Source organism: Penicillium vulpinum (genome assembly GCF_028829585.1).
Source record: "Penicillium vulpinum strain IBT 29486 chromosome Unknown utg000004l_segment0_segment0, whole genome shotgun sequence".
In the NCBI taxonomy this organism is placed as follows: Eukaryota; Fungi; Ascomycota; class Eurotiomycetes; order Eurotiales; family Aspergillaceae; genus Penicillium; species Penicillium vulpinum.
Genome location: NW_026643244.1, coordinates 4,880,662 through 4,903,722, shown reverse-complemented (window position 1 = coordinate 4,903,722; position 23,061 = coordinate 4,880,662). Strand labels below are relative to the sequence as shown.

General features: G+C 47.5%; 11 protein-coding genes across 11 annotated transcripts; 8 read left to right on the top strand and 3 right to left on the bottom strand.

Moving 5' to 3' along the window:
* Positions 1–420: 420 nt before the first annotated feature.
* N7479_010325 (putative sexual development protein (LsdA)) lies at positions 421–1,532 on the top strand (the record flags this gene model as incomplete). Its single annotated transcript, XM_057258016.1, has 2 exons — positions 421–768; positions 825–1,532. The coding sequence occupies 2 exons, from the start codon at positions 421–423 to the stop codon at positions 1,530–1,532; spliced, it is 1,056 nt and encodes a 351-aa protein (XP_057105474.1).
* Positions 1,533–1,962: 430 nt separating this feature from the next.
* Positions 1,963–2,252, top strand: N7479_010324 (uncharacterized protein; the record flags this gene model as incomplete). Its single annotated transcript, XM_057258015.1, has 2 exons — positions 1,963–1,987; positions 2,077–2,252. 2 exons carry the CDS (start codon positions 1,963–1,965, stop codon positions 2,250–2,252), a joined length of 201 nt encoding a protein of 66 aa, XP_057105473.1.
* Positions 2,253–2,927: 675 nt separating this feature from the next.
* N7479_010323 (ankyrin repeat domain-containing protein) lies at positions 2,928–3,850 on the bottom strand (the record flags this gene model as incomplete). The annotated part of the gene is made up of 2 exons (XM_057258014.1): positions 2,928–3,405; positions 3,465–3,850. 2 exons carry the CDS (start codon positions 3,848–3,850, stop codon positions 2,928–2,930), a joined length of 864 nt encoding a protein of 287 aa, XP_057105472.1.
* A 750-nt stretch (positions 3,851–4,600) lies between these two features.
* Positions 4,601–5,113, top strand: N7479_010322 (uncharacterized protein; the record flags this gene model as incomplete). The annotated part of the gene is made up of 1 exon (XM_057258013.1): positions 4,601–5,113. One exon carries the CDS (start codon positions 4,601–4,603, stop codon positions 5,111–5,113), a length of 513 nt encoding a protein of 170 aa, XP_057105471.1.
* Positions 5,114–6,341: 1,228 nt separating this feature from the next.
* Positions 6,342–7,657, bottom strand: N7479_010321 (polysaccharide lyase family 1 protein; the record flags this gene model as incomplete). The annotated part of the gene is made up of 4 exons (XM_057258012.1): positions 6,342–6,680; positions 6,741–7,071; positions 7,139–7,264; positions 7,323–7,657. 4 exons carry the CDS (start codon positions 7,655–7,657, stop codon positions 6,342–6,344), a joined length of 1,131 nt encoding a protein of 376 aa, XP_057105470.1.
* A 1,177-nt stretch (positions 7,658–8,834) lies between these two features.
* N7479_010320 (putative amidase) lies at positions 8,835–10,648 on the bottom strand (the record flags this gene model as incomplete). The annotated part of the gene is made up of 2 exons (XM_057258011.1): positions 8,835–10,290; positions 10,353–10,648. 2 exons carry the CDS (start codon positions 10,646–10,648, stop codon positions 8,835–8,837), a joined length of 1,752 nt encoding a protein of 583 aa, XP_057105469.1.
* A 1,260-nt stretch (positions 10,649–11,908) lies between these two features.
* On the top strand, positions 11,909–13,328 carry N7479_010319 (uncharacterized protein; the record flags this gene model as incomplete). The annotated part of the gene is made up of 3 exons (XM_057258010.1): positions 11,909–12,127; positions 12,251–12,759; positions 12,815–13,328. 3 exons carry the CDS (start codon positions 11,909–11,911, stop codon positions 13,326–13,328), a joined length of 1,242 nt encoding a protein of 413 aa, XP_057105468.1.
* A 504-nt stretch (positions 13,329–13,832) lies between these two features.
* N7479_010318 (uncharacterized protein) lies at positions 13,833–14,381 on the top strand (the record flags this gene model as incomplete). The annotated part of the gene is made up of 1 exon (XM_057258009.1): positions 13,833–14,381. The coding sequence occupies one exon, from the start codon at positions 13,833–13,835 to the stop codon at positions 14,379–14,381; it is 549 nt and encodes a 182-aa protein (XP_057105467.1).
* Positions 14,382–15,152: 771 nt separating this feature from the next.
* On the top strand, positions 15,153–16,181 carry N7479_010317 (uncharacterized protein; the record flags this gene model as incomplete). Its single annotated transcript, XM_057258008.1, has 1 exon — positions 15,153–16,181. The coding sequence occupies one exon, from the start codon at positions 15,153–15,155 to the stop codon at positions 16,179–16,181; it is 1,029 nt and encodes a 342-aa protein (XP_057105466.1).
* Positions 16,182–16,828: 647 nt separating this feature from the next.
* On the top strand, positions 16,829–17,774 carry sdh2 (succinate dehydrogenase iron-sulfur protein subunit SDH2; the record flags this gene model as incomplete). The annotated part of the gene is made up of 3 exons (XM_057258007.1): positions 16,829–17,171; positions 17,252–17,403; positions 17,454–17,774. The coding sequence occupies 3 exons, from the start codon at positions 16,829–16,831 to the stop codon at positions 17,772–17,774; spliced, it is 816 nt and encodes a 271-aa protein (XP_057105465.1).
* Positions 17,775–18,950: 1,176 nt separating this feature from the next.
* Positions 18,951–20,751, top strand: N7479_010315 (cytochrome P450; the record flags this gene model as incomplete). The annotated part of the gene is made up of 5 exons (XM_057258006.1): positions 18,951–19,158; positions 19,233–20,101; positions 20,173–20,283; positions 20,357–20,523; positions 20,577–20,751. The coding sequence occupies 5 exons, from the start codon at positions 18,951–18,953 to the stop codon at positions 20,749–20,751; spliced, it is 1,530 nt and encodes a 509-aa protein (XP_057105464.1).
* Positions 20,752–23,061: the final 2,310 nt, after the last annotated feature.

Here is a 23,061-nt window from a genome sequence, read left to right as displayed (position 1 = left end):
GGGAGTTTCCACTTACGAGGAAAGCTATGGCAAGAAAGCGCAGCACGATGTTCTTCATTTTGGATGAGCTTGTAATTCTTCCATTTCGGATTTGCAGTGAACACCTCGAAGTGAAAGCTGGTATCGTGACCGAAGCAGACAGGGCTATTGTGAATAGGAAAGAATTATTTGTGGGACATGGAAAGGATTGAAGTGTAGAAGGGCAAGTTCAAATAAAAAGTACCTATATGTAGAGATATGTAGGTATATGACCACTTTCGAAGGATGTTCCTTCCCTCTTATAGATGATCACTATACTTTCCAATATCCCCCAATTCCCCGACTTCATAACTTCATCTTCCACTCTTTCATACATCATCAACCCCGTTATCATAACCCATTGATACTAGCATCTCTCATTCTAAATTTCTTAACATCAATATGCACTTCCACATTGCTGTCCTTCTGGGCGTGGCCCACTTGACTTTGGCTGCTCCATTCTTGAACGTGTCGCATCACCCTCTTCCGGACGGCATGCCTAATCCAAGCCCCAGTGAGCTAGAGGAGATTGAGCAGAATGCGCACGGAACTCTGCCAAACGGACCTCCTCCAAATGGTATCAGCGAAGGAGGAATCACCAATCTCAAGCTTATCGCATTCAACGAACTCTTTGAAGTTGCCTTTTTCGATCAACTGATCACAAATATTACCGACAAGGTCGTGGGGTATCGTTTCTCTGATGAAGATGATTATAACCTTGTTTTGAAGAGCTTGAAGGTGATTCTGGCTGTATGAGATGACATTCCCGTTAGTGACGCGTGGTGATATTTACTAATTTGACACAGCAAGAGGAGCTGCATGCCCTGGATGCCAACAACGCCTTGACTCACGTTGGAGTTGACCCAATTGAGCCTTGCCACTATACTTTCCCCGTTGAGGACTTCGATTCGGCCGTTGCGCTCGCCACCACATTCACAGATGTGGTTTTGGGAACCCTGCAGGACGTTGTAGAGAGATTTGCTCTCGGCGGCGACTTTGGGCTGTCACGCACAATTTCTTCGGTGATTGGCCAGGAGGGAGAACAACAGGGCTGGTTCCGCGTCATGCAGGGCAAGGTCCGTAGTGAACTGCCGTTCTTGACGACCAGTGATCTCAATTTTGCCTTCACTGCCATTCAGAACTTCGTCGTGCGCGGCACTTGCCCCAATATTGACTCCATTCCGCTCAGAACCTTTGAAGCTCTCGATGTCATCAAAGCCCCGACCGATGAGACCGGAAACATCAAGGTTTCTTTCGACTATAGCGACGAGATTGATGAAGGCGCACTGTGGATTGTCTATATCAACCAGCAGAATCTGCCAATTGTGGAACCTCTCCAGGTGATCTCGAATGAGAAGGGCACCATTACTGCAAGGGCTTTGTTCCCCTATGACGCACATGAGATGAACGGGTTGACCATCGCTGCGGTGACCGCAACCCAGGGCCCATTCCCAAATGCATGGAGTGTGGCGAACGCAACTCTCGCTGGACCTGGCCTTTTTATCATCAACTGATTAGACTACATCTTCAATCGCCTCTGGCAGATTACTAGCGAAAAATCCACATCACTATCATTAGCAGCCCTATGACTTGAACGCAACTTGTACATCCCATCGACGTGGATTAGTTCTACTCTTATTGTTATTGTTGATATAGTATATTGCTCATGATATCTTCAATATGAAAACTAGTGGATTCCATAGCACCCGTATTGCTTACACTAACTACCTAGAAATTCACAAGATTCAAATACACCTAAGCACTTCATTTCCACAACAAGGCAAGAGATGTAACAGGGACCAGGAGCAGTGATTTTGTGATGCACAAAGCGAAAACGAAAGGTTGCTACAAGGGGAAATTGACATAGCACACCCATATAATAATGTACATATACTATATTTCATACCATTCTACGTACTACGTACTGTTTTTTGTTATCCTGTAATGACCTTGGGCACTAATCTCCACAGTATGCAAATTTTTAGTTTCATTAATAGAAAAAAACCTCCTCTTTCTCCTCCATCAGACAAGTCTAGATCTAATGAATAAAATATACAGAGCTGAAGCGAATTCTTATCACTGACTTCTATGACGTGGCATTGAGCCCTGGTTTGAAAAAGAGACAGTCGAATGCAACAAAGAGGAAGTTGTTTGAACTACAACGTCAAGTGAACCAACCGCCTTCGGATGGATCTGGTATAGGCGCAGATGTCACGCAACAGGGGTACAGTTGAAGTGTTACCATGGTCAAGCTTGTGGCTATTGTATATGGTCCTCGAGGATAAACATACGTACTCTTGCATAAAATATAAGATAATCCATATGTATTGCCGCGCTTAGATACGATTGATTGACATTGTAGTCCTTCGGTTTGGGTAACATAGTACATTGGTGCAAAAGGACCACAATGGGTGTACCAACCAGATCGTCTAGAAGCCTACAAGACAGGCACCCGAAAACAATAACATTAAGCGAACTGGCAAGCTGCAACTATATTTAGTCGCAACAATTTCCCATCTACCTTAGCTACTAGTTAAGGGTACTTTAACACATACCAGGGCCTACTACTCAGGCCACAATTTGGAAAGGGTGCGGCTCAACGGCCGTATGTACCTCTGGAGTGGGGAAACAAGCAGTGGACTCTTGAAGAGGAGAGATAACTTCGGATAGTACTTGTCATGTACTGTGTATTTACCGTCAAGAACTTCGATTGCAGTATCAGCATGGTCAAGCTCTTGCTGGCTATTGTTTTGCAGGCCTTGAAGATGATTGTGTAAATTGCAAGATAGTACAGGAAACCGCGCTTAAGATAACACTAATCTCAAATGTCGGCGAACGGTAATTTAAAATCGTGGACCAGACCATCCAACTGGTATATGAACAAGCGTATCATGAAGGAAAAGGATAAGCTACTTGCCTTTCTCGAGTGCATTGGTAACCTCCCGCTGATTTAACATTCGCGCATACTCCAGAGCTGTGCGACCTTTTGCATCTTTATTATTCAAGTCCGCTCCATTGCTGACCAAGTAGCGAACCACATCCGCTTTGCCGAGTTCAGTCGCTTTATGCAGAGGCGTTCCGAGATCCATGAACGAGAATAGCGCCCGAGAAGGATAATGGTCCTCGTACATAGTTGAATTGATAGCTGCCCCTTTTCCTACAAGAAGGCTTAAGACTGCAATGTTATCCGAATGCCGTTCAATTGCGTGATAGAGAAGTTGGCCTTTTCGAACATCTCCGCCACGACTGAGCATGAGCTGGATGACTGATACTGGTGCGCTCTCGACGGCAAGGGAAAGTGGGGTGAGATCAATAACACATTGTCGATTAGGATCAGCTCCATGATCAAGGAGCCAAGCTACCATCTCCTCATCTGCAATAGCATAACTGAACAAATGTTATAATGCTATCGATAACATAGTTGAGATTATTGGGACGAGTCTCACCCTAGTACGGGGGGTTTGAGTTCGCTCATAGGTTGGTTGATATTCCATCCATTTTCAAGGAATACTTCCAGCGCATCCTTTGCCTTCATATTAACGGCTTCCAGAGTATACAGCGGATCCATAGGCAAGCCGTGATCAAGGAGCTCTTTGATGAACTGTACGTCGTTTCGTTTGATGGCTTCGATGATTATCGCATAGAAGTCGCATATGTCAAAGCCCTCCGATGAAGAAATTTGTGATTCAAGAATCTCCCGAAATTTCTGAATATCACCGCTAACGCAAGAAGCACGCAATACCTCAAGGGTCGCGGGTGGCGTCCGAGTTGGAATTTGAGGGTAATCGCTCGGCTGGACCGGAGGATAGTCGGGCGGCGGCAGGACATCCATAGCGGATTCTAATAGGATATTTTCACAATTTCTTTGTCACGCGTACTTAGGGGCTGAATGAAGCGGAAAATTTATATTCTAGGCATTGGGTGGTGAGGTATAGGTATTTAAGTCAAGGCGAAGTCATCAGACGCTGAATCCGCATTCCCATGCACGGGGCTAGCCAATTAGAAGGTGTGTCCAATAGGCGGTGTTTCGCAGCAAAATAATGTCTTCTGGTTGGTTCCAGATGAGCAGGTAGCCGCTAATATAATATGGCTGCGAACTAGAACAGATAGGAACCACTCTTACAGGAAGTATTGGTTTATTGACGAGAGAAAAGATAGACGGATCTGTGCGACCGTGCGACCGGGGACAGGTTGAATGTCCCTGGTAAATTGAGTCCCTAGTTGGTCCAAGCCGACTCCGTACAGCGCAGGGAGTCAACCAATTGGTTCTGTAGGTACATAGGAGCATTCCACTTTCGGGACACCAGCATGAGTGGGGCCTTAAACCACTAATCAGAGGCTTTCATTTACTACGTGTTTTAGGATGGGCGGCTAGCTTGGGAAAAAGGTGCACCGTACGCAGTCTATCAATTGGAATCAGAAAGCAGCCAGGGACATGAAACTCATGATCAGGGCCTTAACCATACTTAGCAGCTTCATTGAGAGGCTATAAGTAGTAGAAGATTACTCTTGATAGGCATGGCCCTTCTAACTTTTCTGAACAAATATACCATACACTGCTATTTTCTATAAGATCCCCACAATGTCCGGATCTGGAATCCTCGCTCAATGGCAAGCCTCTCGTGCTGTTCTTGTGGTACCAATAGGCGACGTCCAGTTTCTTTCTTTCCAACAACTAGCGGCAATTGGTACCGGCGACCTTAGATCATGCTCTGTCGTTCTCATAGTATCCGCACATGGTGCTATTCTTGCTCATATCCCTCCACAACCTTTGCAACCATCGCCTGATCCTTTTGCTGGTGATAACAACACTCGTTCTATGATGGGTCGAGTGGCTGCTCTTTACCAACAGAATAGCGGGTACTTTCCTTCGGCGGACACTGTTGTCGTTTGTGCATGGTTCAACGGAGCTGTGGCTTTGCCCGATCAAATGGAAATAATGACCTCGTCCCTTCGGCAATTAGGACTCAATCCAGTTATCAGAACATATCACGTGCCTGGGAATCGGAATATTCCTGGCCAGGGAACTGTTATTGCCATCAAGGGTGCCAACCAGCCTAGGCCTCAAATATACGTCGAGGATCGTCCGATCTAAAATGTCTGTACTAGCAAGTGAACGAAAAGTGGATTATTGAGTCTGGCAAGGTGGACGTGCGACCTGATGTCAATTTATTTTTATTCATGCGATTTGGGTTAAGCCAAACAATGCAAGTTGAAGTCGAAAGTGGACTCGGAATAAGGCTTGGATCAAACGGGAGCTGTGACGGAAGATGAGAGTTGCCTCGGACTGGCACACGACTCTGAGCTTTTGCAGAATGCATTCCTTTTTTGTTTCACCTCTTGGAACTTGTCGCCTGGGAGATAAAACATAGACACCGATGGCGTCATTAGTCCTCTGGCGATGTGTATTTGATTGTCGCGGACTTCAGGGAATACTGTAAACTCTTGGCAACTCACCGTGGTCTATTGCCGCCCTTTTCATCTACTCGTCCTGTCCAAACTAACTATCGAAAAAAAAATATATCCCTCAGGGCGAACAACTGAATGAAAAATGCTTGCAGCGCAAGGGCCCTTCCCCGCTTTATTGGGGCGTAACCCCAGCGCCTCCTGCATCACCCACACTCGCCCTAAGATCGAATCCCACGCCATTTTAGTGCTCGGGGCTCGTTGATAACTGGCCGCGTACTATATATTGCTTAAGTACGGCTGAGCGGACAGGGAGCCCTGTTTTCCACACCCTATGGTCGTATGTGCTTGGGATAGTAATGGAGAGAATCATATTACCCATGTAAATGCATAGGTGGCGATGGAAGAAGTTGCCTAACTACAAAATGAAGTCCGTGTTCCATGAGCGATGTAAAAGGAGCTACAGTAAATAGGACAATCGACCCTATCAGTATGGACTTATCTTTATCAAAAACGTTCCATTTATTGATTGTAATTGCTGGGTATACCGTTTAGTTCTCGACTGCTACTGAACTTTAGGACATTCCTTGCTTGTATTGGGATAGATAGAGCTTACCGGTCAATTCACAGGGATATCGCCAGGAGTAAAGGAGCTCTTGAAAATTTTTATGAAGATACAAAGGAATGGAAAAAGCCCAAGCTATACAAATAGCTGGCTAGTCATGTCTTGACTTATATGCATGTTATTATGTAGGTAATTAAGAGTTTCGAGCCTGCCAGTGGCAAGTTGGTTATACATGATTATATGTACAACTTGGGAAGTGTTTAACACTGAAGATAAGCTTCCAAGCTGCCAAGGTTGTCCACCGGGTGGCGGACCCTACCATGGAAACCTCAAAAGGTTGGATTATGCCACCTTACAGCTTGCCCTGACCAGCATTGGCATTAACGCTCGCAACAACGGAAGTATAAGCCGTCGCGGACGCAATGTTCTTGCCAGCGAAGTTGACCAAGAACGCAGTATCCGCCTGCTTGAACGCTCCGGAAGATCCAAATCCGTTAAGCACACACGCGCGGCCAAGAGACGCGGTGCAAGCAGCATTGGTGTTGGTATCAGGGGAGGTGAACAACTGTCCGGAAATCGGCGACTCAACGACAGCCGCAATGTTCTGGAACACGTTGCCCTCAGCGAGAACATTTCCACCCGCACCGATCTCGAACGCGTGGCCGACGTTCTGGTACCAGTAGTTGTTAACCTAGCGCATATATTAGTCTGTATTCATAGTCCAAAGAAAGAAAGAGAGATATGCACTTACAGCATGCAGAAGAGTATTTCCCTGCACCTTGGGCGCACGTCCACTGGTGTGGAAGATGTAGTTGCCCTTCAAGGTGATCATATCGCTGGATCCGGTGAAGTACATTCCCCAGTAGTGGTAGCCGTTGCAGGTGGCGGAGTACTGGCTGGTGCCGTCGATCACGCTGTTGGAGATGGTGACGCGCTTGGAGGCATCGGTGCCGAGGACAATGTGCTGGCGGGAGATGCGAGCGGTTGTGACGTGGTCGATCCAGACCATGTCGGCGTTGTTGATGGTGATGGCATCACCGCCCCAGACGTACTTGGGGTTGATGTCGGTGATAGCGACGTTCCTAGATGGTGTTAGTTTTGGGGTTTGGTTTGGGAGTTTTTGGATAGTATTTGCAGGCTGTCTCTTACTGGATGATGATGTTGTTCGCACCGCTGACGATCCGAAGACCCTTGCCCTTGATGATACCCTTGCTGCCCTCACCAACAATGGACTTGTTGGACTTGACGGTGATGGCGAGCACACCGGCGTTGTCACTGGGAGGATCGGTCAGTATGAAGGAATGAGTTGATTAGAATGATGGGGGTTGCGTACTAGCTGACAGGGGCAGAGGGTGCGTTCGGCTCGTAGTTCTTGCACCAGTTGTCTTGGTTGATGGCAACCTGGCAAGCAGCGGCAGTACCCCAAGGAGCGCAGCCGGTACCGGTGGTAGTTCCCTCTGTGCCGGTGAAGTCGAAGGTCTTGGTCAGGATGATCACACGTGGTGAAGAGTCACCAAGGTACGAGACCAGCTCGGATGTGGTGCTTGGGTAGACAGGTGTGGCAGAGCCACCACCAGTGACGCCCTTGGCGAAACCCTCTGCTGCACCGGTGACACCGACGGCGGCAGCTCGCACAGCGAGCGCTGCAAAGATGGCTGTGATCTTCATGGTGGTTGAGGAAGTTGGAGTTGGTTGAGATGAAGAGCTGAAGAAAACATGTTGGGCGCGGTGGACGTGATCTTATATAGGCGATCCGTCAAATACAGGTAGAGCTCCGAGCTAAGACAAGCATGTTTGAGAATTTAGCCTCCGGGGCTAAAATATCCCTATTGGTGAAGCCACCGTTTGACCCAGCCCGTGCCGAAACGATTCCCTAGCTAGGCCTTTGGTTCTGGCATAGAATATAGGCCCTAGGGCTGGCCGGGTATTTGAGTGGATTATCCATAATCCACAATTTTGCGGAGAAAATGAGTCGGTCATACCATGCAGGGGTTAGATTTGGCGAAGAGCGGAAGAATTGCAGACGCGTGACATGGAGGATAGTAGATACACCAATAGGGTAACTTTTGGATAATTCGTATACAAGGTTCTCCGTGGCGAAAGGGTATCTTGCAAAACAATTCCAGGAATTAAAGTTGAGAGTCGTAACCAGGGCCAGCGATTAAGGATCGCTCGGGCGTATGAAGATGTTTCACATCTGGGATGTTCCCCACGCGTACAACTCCATGAAGGGTCTCACAGTCTATGGCCGGACTTTACTCGGATGATCTCCGAGGTTCGGTCTGACCTCCCTTCTTCGGGTTAAGGCTATGCTCAGGTGGTCTATGTTCGCTTTTCTACGGAGTAAGTTTCTCTATTTTCTATACTAGTCACGGGGGTAAAGTTGTGAGGTTCGAGGGGAATTTTCTCCGTTTTGACTAATGTAGAAGTGATTTTCCGTCAATCTCTAACGGAGAGTTCATTATTATCGCATCAATCATAGTCTAAATTGTAAATGTGTGAAGATCAGATAGCTGTACTCCATACTCTGTAGTGATGGTCCTGCAGGTGGTCCAGCCCCTGGGGCTTAATTTTACCCACCAGAGCTGTCAGATGGGATCCACTGGAAGCTCTTTTGTTCGAGAATAATTTCGGCGATTTGCTGGAAAAATTTAAGGAAAAAAATATACGAGGCGTGTTTCATCTAAAAGTAGAAAGAGAAAAAAAAAAGGGAAAGGGGATGGAAAACTCTTGAATGCATTCTGTCCATTAATAACGTGTAGTCTATACATATAATCATGTGTGGTATACAACAAGCAAAAAATGATCGGCTTTAACCATTTTCAAAGATACACTCCAATCCCTTCTAAGCGACGGGAATAGGACGCTCCAAGTAACCACGCCACTTGGGGAGTGCGCGTTCGCCACCGGCACCTTGGCTCTTCTTCAGATCCTCGATAGCACTAGCGTACTTGATCAAGGTGGCCTCGGAGAAAGCAGTGTTCATAATAGCAAGGCCAAAGGGCATTCCCGATTCCTCGCTGACGCCACCAGGTAGAGTGATAACAGGGTATCCAGCCTGGGCAGCGATCTGAATGCTCTGAGCGACATCGGGAGGCACAAGGAGACCGTCAAGAGTAACATTGCCCTGCTTCAGAACAGCATCGATACCCTCCTCACGGGTGGTGCGCTGGCAGAACTCCAAAGCCTGGAAGTAGGTCTCATCCATGACACCCTTGCTCTCGAGGGAAGCGAGGAGACCATCCTGGCCAGAAGCGAAGGCAGGGTGGATACCGGGCAGACCACCCTCGGAGCCGGAGTTATCGATGTTGTACTGGACGAGGTCCTCAACGGAGCGGACATTAGTGTTCTCGACCTCGGACAGGTAGTCGCGCAGGTTGTTGTAGAAGTCAACTTTAATGTAGGAGTATGAGGACTCGTTGGTGTAGCCGCGGGTGGTGCCATAGTCCCAGTTCCAGCCGTCAGGGGAGACAATCTCCTTGTAGTGGGGCAGCTCGGTGCCGTTAATGATGGTAGCACCGGCAGACTCGATCAGGTCAACCAGGTCGAGCAGCTGTGCGATCTGGTCGGGGTCGCCGAGGGCCCAGAAGGACTCCCAGGGGATACCAAAGACGGCACCCTTAAGAGCAGTCTGGTTGCTCAGGAACTGGGCGTAGCCACCAACGGGGGTGAGACCCTCCTGGGCGGAAGTGTAGTTGTCGCGGGAGTCAATGCCGTAGATGGCATCGAGGGCGTAGACGGCATCACGGACGGTCTTGCCGAAGGTGCCGACGGTGTCCTGGTGGGCCGACTCGGGGATGACACCAGCACGGGAGGTCAGACCAACAGTGGGCTTAATACCAACAATGGAATTGCGCTGAGCAGGGTTGATGACACTGCCATCGGTCTCGGTTCCAAGAGCAATAGGCACCACGTTAGCACCGACAGCGACACCACAGCCAGTGCTGCTGCCACCGGGGTTGACGGTGAAGTTGTAAGCACTGCGACACTGGCCACCACGGGCGCTAAAGCCTTCGGAGTAGATGTTAGAGCGCATGTCGGCCCACTCGCTCAGAGCAGCCTTGCCGAGAAGCAGAGCACCAGCTTTACGCATGCCGTTGACGACGTAAGAATCACGGGGCACAACATTGCCGAGCAGAGCCCAGCTGCCAGCAGTGGTCTCCATACGATCCTTACTGGCGATGTTGTCCTTGACAATGAATGGGATACCATGGAGAGGGCCACGGACCTTGCCTTCAGCACGCTCAGCATCGAGCTTCGTGGCAATGGCGAAAGCATCCGGGTTCACTTGCAGGATAGAGCTAGAGAGGCTGTTAGTACAGCATAACCAATTGTAAAAAAAAAGAGTCAATATGTAACATACTTCAAGTAAGGCTGGGTCTGGTGGACACGGTCCATGTAGCATTCCAGCAACTGAACGCCAGTGAAAGTGCCGTTCTCCAGCTCGGCCTGGATCTGATCGATAGTAGCCTCCTCCAGCTTGAAGCCATGACACATGCGCATGGGGAATTGCGCAGCACCTTCACCACCCAGACGAGGGAAGTCATAGAGGTAGGGATCAGTGAGGATCTGGGATTCGACCAAGCAGTCGGCCTCTTGAGCAATAACGGAGCTCACCAAGGCGAGACCGCTCACCAATGTGTGAATTAAAGGTGCCATTATGGGAAATTAGATTGAAAATCCCCGCCAAAAAACCATGTGGCAGAAACGTTAAATTATTTCGGGGGAGTTCGCGTTGTTATACTCTTTTTTACAACGCACCCGGCCCGTTCGTTCGGTGACTAATCTGCACGCATAACCAACCCGCATTCCCAGGACATTTTCACTATTTTCGTATCTCCCACCTGTTTTAGGCTCCTTTGATTCACTTCTAGCTGTTTTAAAGAGCTTTTCTATTGGATTGAATCTCATTCGGTCCACTATATCCGCTGAACTATTGGGATTTGTGGCGTTGTTCGAAGTCTCCGTGAAAAATGTTCAAATTGATCAAAAGAGCCATTTAATTTACTTTGGATATTAATTAATCTACCCTGCCAAAAAAGAACCTTGGTCGTCGGCTACGGAAGCAACACACCTTCCTAAAATCGTACGTTAACTGGATCCGAAGAATCTTCGGCTTCCAATTAAGTAGCATCGGAACCGAGTTGTGCTCCGTTCGATCGATCCCGATCCACTGTAAGAAGTCTTGATTGGCTGACTTGCGCGAAGAATCCCCCCTACCAAAATTCCTGTGACTAACTCGGCTTAGCTCGGGCAATACGCGGTAGATTTTTGATATTGACAAGGGTTTAATATAGCGAGGGGACCTATGAAATCCCATAATATGCAGGAAGTGTGGAAAGACCAGCCGCTTAAAGTCAAAAGATGTGTGCTAACCGATTCTTTCACCCACGTGGGATAAACAAATAAGATTTTAGTTCTGCAGACTTAGGGCTTGTCTTTAATTTAGGTGCATATTCTGACAGTTGATAATCTAATATATAAAGCCCTAGTATATGTATACTTATATATATATATATGTATGTATATATATACTTATAGAAGTTCCAATATGCTACAAAGTAGAGTTTGAGACTTTCTCCAGATTTGATTCTTCAAATCCATGGTTATGAAAGGTCTAGTATATCTAGTATATCTGGTACTGATGTCTCGTTGGCCACTCGCATGAAATGTCCATGGAATTATTGGAAACAAGCCCCGCTTCCACTTTCCTTAACAAAAAATTGTACCGAAAATACTTGAAAATGGGAAAATCACGGCTAAAATAATCTTGGAATTTGCCTTCGACTGGTTCCTTGGGATATAGTCAGTCTTGTCCCACTGGGGCGTCTATATCGTCATTTTCCTTTCTGATGTATCCTTTGATCTTGTATACCTTTACACTATATTCCTTTTGATCATGTCGCTCGTTTGATTCCAATGGCTATTCCCGACGATATCCTTGCTGCAGATGCAGCAGGGAGAATCCCCAGCAGTGTCTCGCTTGAATACCTGGCAGAGACCCGTGATAAATCTGCCATTGTGGGAATCATTTTCATGATATGTTTTACTGGCCTGTTGATGATTGTACGACTATATGCCCGAGCATGCATTGTGAAGAAGATTGGTTTGGACGACGCATTGGCTGTCGTGACATTGGTATGATCATCCACTTTTCACCCCAGATCTGCAAACTAAACATGCACGACATTCGCCTCATGCACGACAGAATTGGCGCATAACAAAAAAAACTATCGTCACTAACAATGTCTCCCATTGCAGGCCCTGTACATCACCTTTGTCGTTCTCTCCATCATCCTGATCAACTTAGGAAGTGGTCGCCACATCGAATATATCGAATATGTGTTATCACCTGATACAGTCCGCGACACCGAAGTTTTGGACTTCACCGCCCACATTATCTACACCACCGCTCTATTTCTATGTCGTCTCTCCGGTCTAGCCTTTTACTACCGGCTGACAGCCCGCTCAACGAAACTCCACCTAAGCATTATCATCGCCGCACCGCTCCTCCTCGCCGCTTACCTGCCCCAACTCTTCCTCCTGATCTTCCACTGCAGAGAGGTAACAGGATTGTGGCCCTATGAGTGGCAAGTCGAGCCAAAGACTTACAATTGTCTCTCATGGGGACTGGTGTACTCGGTGAACTCAGGACTATCTCTCGCCTGCGATCTGCTGATGTTCGCGATCCCCGCGGCGCTCATCAAGGGACTACACGTCTCTTTCGAAAAGAAGATCAAGCTATCGATTGTTATGTTCCCTGGTATCTTGTGAGTAACAGCTCTTCAATTCTTAGATAAATCCCACAAAACTAACACCACACAGCGTAATCGTGATCTCCGCAGTCCGCGTCTGGCTCGTAGCAGTAGGCCAATGGAATTCCGACGGCAGTTGGGCCTACAATCCGATGATGTGCGTTGAGAACGCTGAGATCGCCGGAACTCTGGTCGCGCTCTCCGTTCCAGCGCTGAAACCCGTCTTTGGAAACCTGTTCGCACACTTGACCGAGTATACTTCCAGCCACACGCGTTCGCGTTCGACAAAGCTGCACAGCCTCGGCCATACCAAGACCATAGGCAGTGCTGCGGTCTCAAGCAATCGGGATAGCAAGCGTCTCATTAATTGGTCTAAGCTCGGCAAAGATGATTATGAGATGATGCCTTCTGAGGTCTCGGTTTCGAGGGATATTAGAGGTGCCTCGAGCGGGAGTGATCGTAGTGGTGGGAAGGCGGAGAAGAATGGTTCGAAGAGTCCCGGGATTCGGGTTACGAATGAGGTTAATATCAGTCGTGGGGAGGAGAGGATTATTGTTGAGAAGCCGGGGTCTAGAGAGAGTTAGAGGTGTTGCATTCTTTGCTGTAATAGATATATAAGACCACTTATAATATAATACAGGTCTCTCCTTGTTAATAGATCCTACGCGCCCTCTCTATATGGTGAGAACTTGCTTCTATCAACGGACAATGGCAGACATGCCATATGAACAACCCGATCATCAAGTCCTTTGTCGCCGGGGTTTTAGAGCGTTAGACATGAAACAAATAACTGAAGCAGTATAGACTAAGCCAATGTTTTCCATTCGTTGGAAAGAGAATGAAACCCGTGATAACTCGTTTGCCGCTTCCCAACACATAAGCCCTATTTTAGGGACGTTTCAATAACAGCAATGCGATATAGACAATTAATAGTTGGCATAACAGTATCTTGGTTCATTTATATATATACAGTATGTTCTATCTCGACAGTTATCAACCTCACTATCTTCAGTCTCATAGATGCTCATCCGAGCCCACTTCAAGTTATCAAACCTTTTAACTTCAATATCTACCTTGTTACTAATACCATGACTTCAAGAGCTCATTCCACCGCTGGTTTTGAAATCAGCCTAGCACCTCCACCCAATCCTCCACACCCACATCTCAAAATCGAAATCGACTCCGACGCACGCATATATCCATTTTGGTCCTGCGATGGGGAAGAACACCAGGACTTCCCAAAAACCATCAAACAATATTATGAGCTCGATTCAGATAAACTCGACAGTCTGATGGTGTTTTTTGAGCAATTCCTTCCCCGAGCCACAGAAACTACATCGTATCCCAGGATTGCTGATACATGGCTCAAGTGGGACTACAAAGAGAGCAGGTGGCTTCAAAGGACAATCGATATAGAAACCAAGCGCTGCATATTCGGCGTGTTCATCGGATTGACTGGCGAGCTCGTGGATCCCAGTCTCCCTAATCCGCGGAGATATCATGCATCGCTTGACAAGCCGGCGCAAAAACCGAAACCCCCGCCAAAACCCTCCGGTATAGCACCGTCAAATGCAGGTATTGTGCATGCACAAAGCCGTGATAAACCAAAGAAGGGGTTCTGGGCACTGTTCTGGTAAATAGATGGCATTGGTAATTTCCTTTTGGGAGGGGCAGGCTGTTGGGGGCGTTAAATAGTGTGGCGCTTAGTTTGTTAGTGAGACATGAAACGGGGGTTATTTTCTCAACTTGGATTATTATCCGGCACTTAAAACCTCTCTTCATTCAAGTTACTGTGGAGATCAATATATGTGAAGTTGAGTTTGGGGTGGATATAAAATTCAAATATTGAAGGATGAAGTCTTATCTGCTCGGCTTTTACCTGCCTTTTATGCTGTACATATGTGGAAAATATACTCCATAAATATTAACCCAAACATATCCACAGTGCCGGATTCCGAGGTTAAGCTTTCAATGTTATCTCGCGATGTCAAGTGAGCTTCATATATGAATATCAAAACGGTCGACTTCAGAGCAAAACCCGCCTCGGTCTGTTGGGTGTTACCCAGCACATGTTATAACGCTGGCCCCCAAAACTAGCCCCCAATGTTGACCCCAAGGCCCCAGGTGTTACGTTCTCATTTGCCAAGATGCATGAGTCAACTCCTTTAGGCCGTAGTTCAAGTTGCTGATTATCAATTCTAGTGCTTACCAACCTGATCAAATAATCGAGACCGCTTATAATGCGAAGCCGCTGACGATCAACGACTGTGACGCAATGAACATTTGATGTATAAAAGAACTTGGAACACTCGGTGTTCTAGGGAACACAATATCCATTTCATTTACTACATTGACTTGTCCCGGTGATCCTTGGCTAGAAACGCCCATAATTTCTACGACTATTCAGAATGACACTCAAATACCTCATTACAGGAGCGACTGGTGGCCTTGGTGCCGGAGTCCTATCCTACCTTGTTGCGAACGTCCCAGCATCGGAATATGCTGCAGCGTCGTCGAAAGAGGAGAATCGCAAACGATTTGAAGACCAAGGGATCGCATTCCGAGTAGCGAGCTATGATGACCCCCAGACATTAGAGACGGCATTCGAAGACGTGGAGAACCTCTTCTTCGTAAGCACTGCCACCTTCGATGTCGAGAAGCGGCGCAAGCAGCACCAAAATTTCGTAACAGCAGCGAAAAAGATGAACGTGAAACACGCAAGTCACCAATCTCCCAACACAACCATCCCCGCTAACATGGAAGCCACAGGTATGGTATACATCTCTCGCATTCGGCGGATATGGTTCCGACTCCAAGGCGGATGTCCAACAAGCCCATCTGGTGACAGAGGAAATGATGAAACAGTAAGCCAAGCCCCGACTGTGACAATCCACCCAGCTTCACTAACACCAGCCAGAGCTGGTATCAACTTCACCTCCATCCGTGAGGGTCTGTACACAGACGCCTTCCCAGTCTTCATGGGCTGGTATCCAAGCACATCGACCGTCTACCTCCCCTCTGACGGGCCGATTGCCTTTACACTGCGGTCGGAGCTAGGCGAAGCGAATGCGCGACTGATGATTCGGGGTGGGTATGATCGAGAGATCGTGCTGCTCACTGCGCAGCAAACTGTCACATTTTCAGAGATCGTAGATCTGATCAACGAGACGACTGGCCGAGATGTTAAGTTCGAGCTGGTCTCGCCAGAGGAGTTTTTGCGGTTGAAAACGGCCGACGAGGGCGGGAAGCCGGAAGGGTTCTTCCGGGCGCTGTTGTCGTGGTATGATAGTATTTCAAAGGGGGAGACGTGCACGATTGATCCGCTCATGGCAGACTTGCTGGGCCGGCAACCCGTGCCGCCGCGTGAGGCTCTTCGGGCCTTCTTGACGGAGAATCGGGACTATGAATGGCATCAGAACTATGTCAATCGTGGTTAGTTAGTTGGTTGGTTAGTCGAGCAGCCATTTGACTCTAATCAATAATATGACAATGTGGCAGTTCCAATGGTTCCAATGGTTGGCATGTGAGTCGTCCGGAATAGCCGTTACCCTGTCTCGGCAACTAGACCGGGAATGGCCTTGGAGCCTGAGGCCCTACATATTGTGGGTTTTGACTGGGGGATCACTCCAGGGCTGATCAATGGAGAGTTGGAGTAGATAAGATGGGGAGATTGATATAATCTATCAATTAAACCACACGCTGGTATTTCTAATTGATCAGTATTCTAACACAGTTATGTTCAATTGACCAGTAGGTGTATCGGCAGTAGATTCGAGTGAACGCCGTGTCCGCCCGAGGCTTGTAAACACCCTCGCGCTTATTGGTTAAGACCCGCTGATGTCAGCATCTACACACCCGACCCGTCAAACCCGAGGTTACTAGCGAAGAGACTCCTTGGACTTCATTTTACTGTTGAGGATCTCTGTTGGTTTGTGAAACTCGACTTCGTCGTCGCTACCTTCACACTTTTGAAAACTCTCCTCTCTGCTTTCGTCTCTCTCTGCTATCAATCCTATTTTCTCCAACCTCTCCATCCTCTCTTTACCGTCCACCTTAGTGTTTTTCACATTTCCGATCACCCGCCATGGCCTCCCTCCGTACCACTTCGCGATTGCTCGCTGCATCGCGGCCAATGTTCCGCCCTGCCTTCGCTCGCACCTATGCGACCGTCGAGCCTACTCCCTCCGAGCAGCCCAAGATGAAGACCTTCAAGGTCTACCGCTGGAACCCGGACACACCTAGCGAGAAGCCCCAGATGCAGTCCTACGACCTCGACCTGAACAAGACCGGACCTATGATGCTCGATGCCCTCATCCGGATAAAGAACGAACTTGACCCTACCCTGACTTTCCGCCGATCCTGCCGTGAGGGTATCTGCGGTTCTTGCGCGATGAACATTGACGGTGTTAACACTCTCGCCTGCTTGTGTATGTACCCGGACCCGCACACACGCTGTGTCGAAGCATCCGACGGCTCCCGACTGGAAGCTAACCCTTTATCTGTATAGGTCGCATTCCCACCGATACCAAGACCGAGTCTCGCATCTATCCTTTGCCTCACACTTACGTCGTTAAGGACCTGGTCCCTGATATGACCCACTTCTACAAGCAATACAAGTCCATCAAGCCATATCTCCAGCGCGATACTCCCACCGCAGACGTGAGTTGTCTTATATTCCAATATCACCTACAAAAACTAACAATTCCCAGGGCCTCGAAAACCGTCAATCCCCCGAGGACCGCAAGAAGCTCGACGGTCTCTACGAATGCATTCTCTGCGCCTGCTGCTCAACATCCTGCCCCTCTTACTGGTGGAACAGCGAGGAGTACCTCGGACCCGCCATTCTGCTCCAGTCCTTCCGTTGGTTGGCCGATTCCCGTGACGAGAAGACCGCCGAGCGCAAGGCCGCTCTCGACAACAGCATGAGCGTCTACCGTTGCCACACCATTCTCAACTGCACACGGACTTGCCCCAAGGGTCTGAACCCAGGTCGCGCAATTGCCGAGATCAAAAAGATGTTGGCTGTCTAGATTTGTGGATATAAAACGGAGTACCGCGGGATTTTCTTCTCTGTCCATTGCCTTTCCAGTCGCCTTTCCTCTGTTTCTCTATTTCCTATTTTCGTTTTACTTTTTTCCCCTGACTATTTCACGGATGTTTCTATAGGTGTAAATTGTGGACCTTTGTTTCTTACAGGAATGCACTGGTAGTCCATTCGGCTGTTGATGATAGCGCAACCTATACCTTTGCTTTGTATTGTATCAATCTATCAATCTAGATGTCTGATATTTCCGTATAAATCCATATACATATATCTGCAAATCTATATTGGTCAACACCGGATTACTCCGTAATACCTCCCCCTCCCCCCAATAACAGATAGCTAAGCGAATCCCAATACACTTATCCCTGTATGGGCTAGGTTCACTCGGCTATGCCCACACTAACACCGCTGCCACGCTAAAAAGCCCATTTCCTCCACAAATCGTCATAGGGTCACGAGCGTTCACTCAGCTGGGCTGTTAGCACAGTTGGTAGTGCGCCCGCTTCGCATAATTGCGAGCGTGCGGGAGGTCCTGGTTTCGATTACCAGATAGTCCATTGTCTCTTACTTTTTTGGGCTAAAGCTCGTACGTTTTCAAACTTTTTTTTAGCTTTGTCCTCTTGTCCGGCTGCAGTAAAAGCGGGTTATGAGATCCAACATCCAAAATCAGCATTCCATTGGGCCGCTCCAGCGTCAGCCCAGCAAAAAGGGTGGATATATATCAGCCACGCATGCCGTATCTTGTCGTCTACATATCACATCACATTTGTTCGAACCAGGGGTGGCCCATTGTTTCCAGGCCTATGGACAACACGATTGTGCTGGGACCAATCCTAGCGGTTGATGCGTCTGCAGCTGCATGGTGGGCAAAATCGGATAGTACTCGAACGAATAATAGAGCTATATAATACCTTAGGGGCCTCCTCCGGAAGTGAGAGTATCCTGGAATGGATGTATTGTTTAAATAAGCGTGTTGAATCAGGAAAGAGATAAATCCTACACTAACTACATATGCACTACGGAGTATGCACGATGCACTATCTATATGCACTATCTTACTCGTGGGGCTGTTTTATCCCTCTCTACCTATATTCACGCCCTTCCTATATAATAGATGGTCCTCGCTGCTCTTCCTCGCTATCAGTGAATTACTTGGACTATAATGGATTCCTCGGCACTATATCTATCCTTGGTGCCGTTGTCGCTGGTCCTGCTGGCCTTGCGCACCGTTTACCATCTGTACTTCCATCCGCTGTCCAAGTTCCCAGGTCCAAAACTCGCTGCTGCGACCTTTCTCTATGAGTTCTACTATGATGTGATTAAAAGCGGCATGTACATCTGGGAGATAGAGCGCATGCACGAGAAATATGGTGAGTATATAGATCCGATGTCAACATCAACCATCCAATTAAATACACAAGTCACTCACAACTAACACAAACAGGCCCAATCGTCCGCATTAATCCTCGGGAAATTCACATCAAAGACTCAAACTACTACGATGAAATCCACGCCGGCGCCTCGCACAAACGCTCCAAAGACCCTAAATACGCCATAGCCTTTGGGGCGCCCAACTCCCTCGTAGGAACAATAACCCAAGACCATCACCGCTTCCGTCGGGGCCTGTTGAACAACTACTTCTCCAAGCGGTCGGTGGTAGAGCTTGGCCCGTCCATCGAAGACAAAGTCGAGAAGCTAATCGCTCGCTTCGAGCAAGCCCACCAAGCCGGCGACGTGCTGCACCTGCAACTAGACTTCGCCGCGCTGACTGCGGATGTCATTACTGACTACTGCTACGGCTGGAGCTACGGCTACCTAGACGGTGAGAAGGGGTCACGGAGCAACGACCTCGTTGACGCTGTTAACGGGCTGATGGTTATGTTCCACATCAACCGGTTCTTCCCGTTCCTTATTACTGTGTTCCGAAATGTATCGCCCAAGGTGCTGCGCAGGCTGCAGCCGCAGATGGCCGATTTGTTTGATTTGAAAGCTCGACTTAGACAACAGGCGAGTGATACTTTGCAGAAGCAGGGTCTCCGGAAGGTTGACACTGAGGCGAGGCCGACTATCTTTGATGCATTGACGAGTTTGGAGTTGCCTGCGGATGAAAGGACGCTAGATCGGCTAGAGGATGAGTCCGCGCTGTTGCTTGGCGCCGGTACGGAGACTACGGCTAGGGCTATTACTGTCTCGATGTTTCATCTCATCAACAATAAGGAGATTATGGCAAAGCTGCGGGCGGAGTTGAAGACTGTGCTGCCGACACCGCTGTCCAAGGCTTCGTGGGTGGATTTGGAGAAATTACCATACTTGGTGGGTTATTGTTTCTGGGTCCGTTCTTACTTCCGTTGTGGATTGCTGATTTTTTTCGTTCCTTGAATTAGACGGGTGTCGTCAATGAAGGCCTACGTCTCAGTCATGGCATGACATCCCGGCTGGCTCGTATTTCACCAACCCAACCTATGCTCTACCAGGACTGGGTCATCCCTGCAGGTGTAAGTAAATGACACTGGCTTATCGTTTCTAAATGATTTTGCTGATAATTTTGCTGATAATTTTGCATTGCAGACTCCGGTCAGTCAGTCGAACTACTTCGTTCATATGGACTCCACGATCTTCCCTGAACCGGAGAAATTTGACCCGGAGCGTTGGATCCGCGCGGCGGAGAAAGGGGAGTATCTGAGTCGGTATATTGTTTCGTTTACCAAGGGGAGCAGACAGTGTCTGGGAATGAGGTGAGTTGTTCCTATGCATCACCTCGCACTATTTGTACTAAGGCATTCTCTAGTCTTGCCTATGCGGAGATTTACTTATCCTTGGCACATATCGCTCGTCGTATCGACTTTGCACTGTACCAAACTACTACTGATAACATCTGTGTTTATCGTGATATGGGAATTGGATGTCCGAAGGTTGGTTTGTTTGGTGTTAGGGCTACGGTGGAGGGTCTTGTCGGGGAGTAAGGTTGAGTTAGTGTAAGTTTGTAGTTTTCCTCTTTGGTGATGATGACGATTTATAAGACTTGAGCTTGTACTACTGTCGATATTGGTTTTCAATGGTACTTTTTGATGTGCGTGTTAGTTATGCAAGTAACCGTGTTGTGGGGTGTACTCGAGCTACTCCATGGCTTGATGATGGCGGTTTTGATTTCGGTAGATTTGAATGTGTTTAGTTATGATTTAATGAATACAATTACGAAGAAGTTTCCCCTGTGTGTCAAATGAACTGGAGAGCTCTTTTATATATCTCGAGCTACACAATAACTTCCCTGATCACCGATGCGAGCCATGATGTAATGTTCAACATAGATATATATTATTGTCTGCATTAGTCGTGGATTGGAGTGACAGAATGCACTTTCAAAAAACTTACAATATAGCTACCATCACCACTACCAGGGTATTTCCCATAACAGGTCTATTCTCGGCGACCATCCTCAGTAAGATCCCACCAATTCTGCCATTGTCTTGAGGTGCAACCAAAGTACCCGGAGCATTGCTCGACCTTCCCAACATTTTCGGTAGGGATAGGTACAGCAAATTCCGAGGGAGAAGGAACTGAGTGAGCGCGTGGCTTGACCAGGTGGTGCCAACTAACACCGAGACCACTCACCAAGATGGCAAGATGAGCTAAAACCTCAAACAAAGGACGAATATTTATTAAACAGGGAATGATAAACAATGGAATTGGCATGCTAAGGATGTCCTTTAAATATGATTTTTATCTTGATATTTATGTCCGCAAGACAGTTAGACCTGGCATCCCTAACCTGAACAGGTGGAAGGTAGGTATATAAAACCACTGACTAGAACAGCTGAAGCCAATACATAGCACCATTGCCTAGAATGGAGCTAAACCAGCTTTATTCAGTGAAACCAGTCCTTATTAAGTATCAAGGATGACCTCGGGAGATAGTACAAATTAAGTGTGACTGTATTTATCTACTTAATTCTAATGGAGATTAATTCAAATTGACAAACGACATATCTAGCCGTATAATATAAATATAAAAATGTTTTCTTGTATGATGTGCTTCCAATCTTGGAAGCATTATTCGATATAATGAATTTCTAGATTTTCACATCGAATAGATTGAAGAATATTGGATTACTCACTCATAATATTTACAGAGGTCCACAGGTATATACGGAGCGCTTTATCTCACATTATAAGGTTCCCACTGTGGCATTGTCTAAAATTAACTCGAGATGACCTACTACTGACTCCCTCCAAGCGAAGATTTATTGAACCAAACATAAATGAACTGAACGGTAGATCAAGATATTAGATCAAATACCAACCAGCCTCTGTCCATATTAAGCAAACCATAAAACCAGGACTAGGCAGATCATGGCTCGGTGCAATCAACAGACCACAACAAGGTGTGTACTCCGTACTGTACTATCAAATCCAAAGGCACATATCAGATCTAATGCGATCCTGAACACATGTGACTAAAACGCAGGAATAAAAGAAATATAATCAGCCTCGACGCAAAGCAGACTTGTACATATGGACGGACTGACTGGCAATGCAAGGGGTTGCTAGGGTTGTTAGGGGGTACTTCCTGCGTGCCAGAATATCCCTCACACATTCATCCCCCCCCCCCCCCCCCCCTGAATGAAGCGTTAACGGGGTCTTATTACTCTCTATGCATTATGGTAGACTTTTACTCCCCGAAGAAAGATTTTATACAATAACTAGTGTAGTGCTGGTATACGACGTAGTCTGTTTTTCAAGAGAGCCATCATCAACCCAATAAAATGAAACTCAAGCAACAACCTGGTTAGGAAAAATGAAGACACGTATTGCGTGAGATTTTAAGATCTACATATTTTCGACTCACACCCGCGAGAGGTTTGAAAAGAGCTTCATGTGTGCCAATCAACCTCACCCACTATCTCCGAAACGCTCAAGTTTGCACTCTTTCTTTATATGAAATGTTGATTATTGGATTTAACATTTAACATCTAGCATCTAACAAGCTTTCCTCTTTCCTGGGCAGGTCACTATGCGCTCATTCCACAGGAACCCGCGCATACGCAGCAATTGGAACACTCTGCAGCCCTCCCATAGGCGTAGGCGCCCTGTTATGTGGGCATCATCGCAGCCCAGCGATGTAGATCCCTGTCAGTAAGAGCGCGAGGCATGGAAGACGCGAAACAGCAATCAACAACATTTCATCTAGGGCCCTATATTGCCTACATAAACGCCATTGTAACCCCTGCTCCTGATCGCTAGCCAGTCATTCATTTGTTTCTCTGACCCTCAAT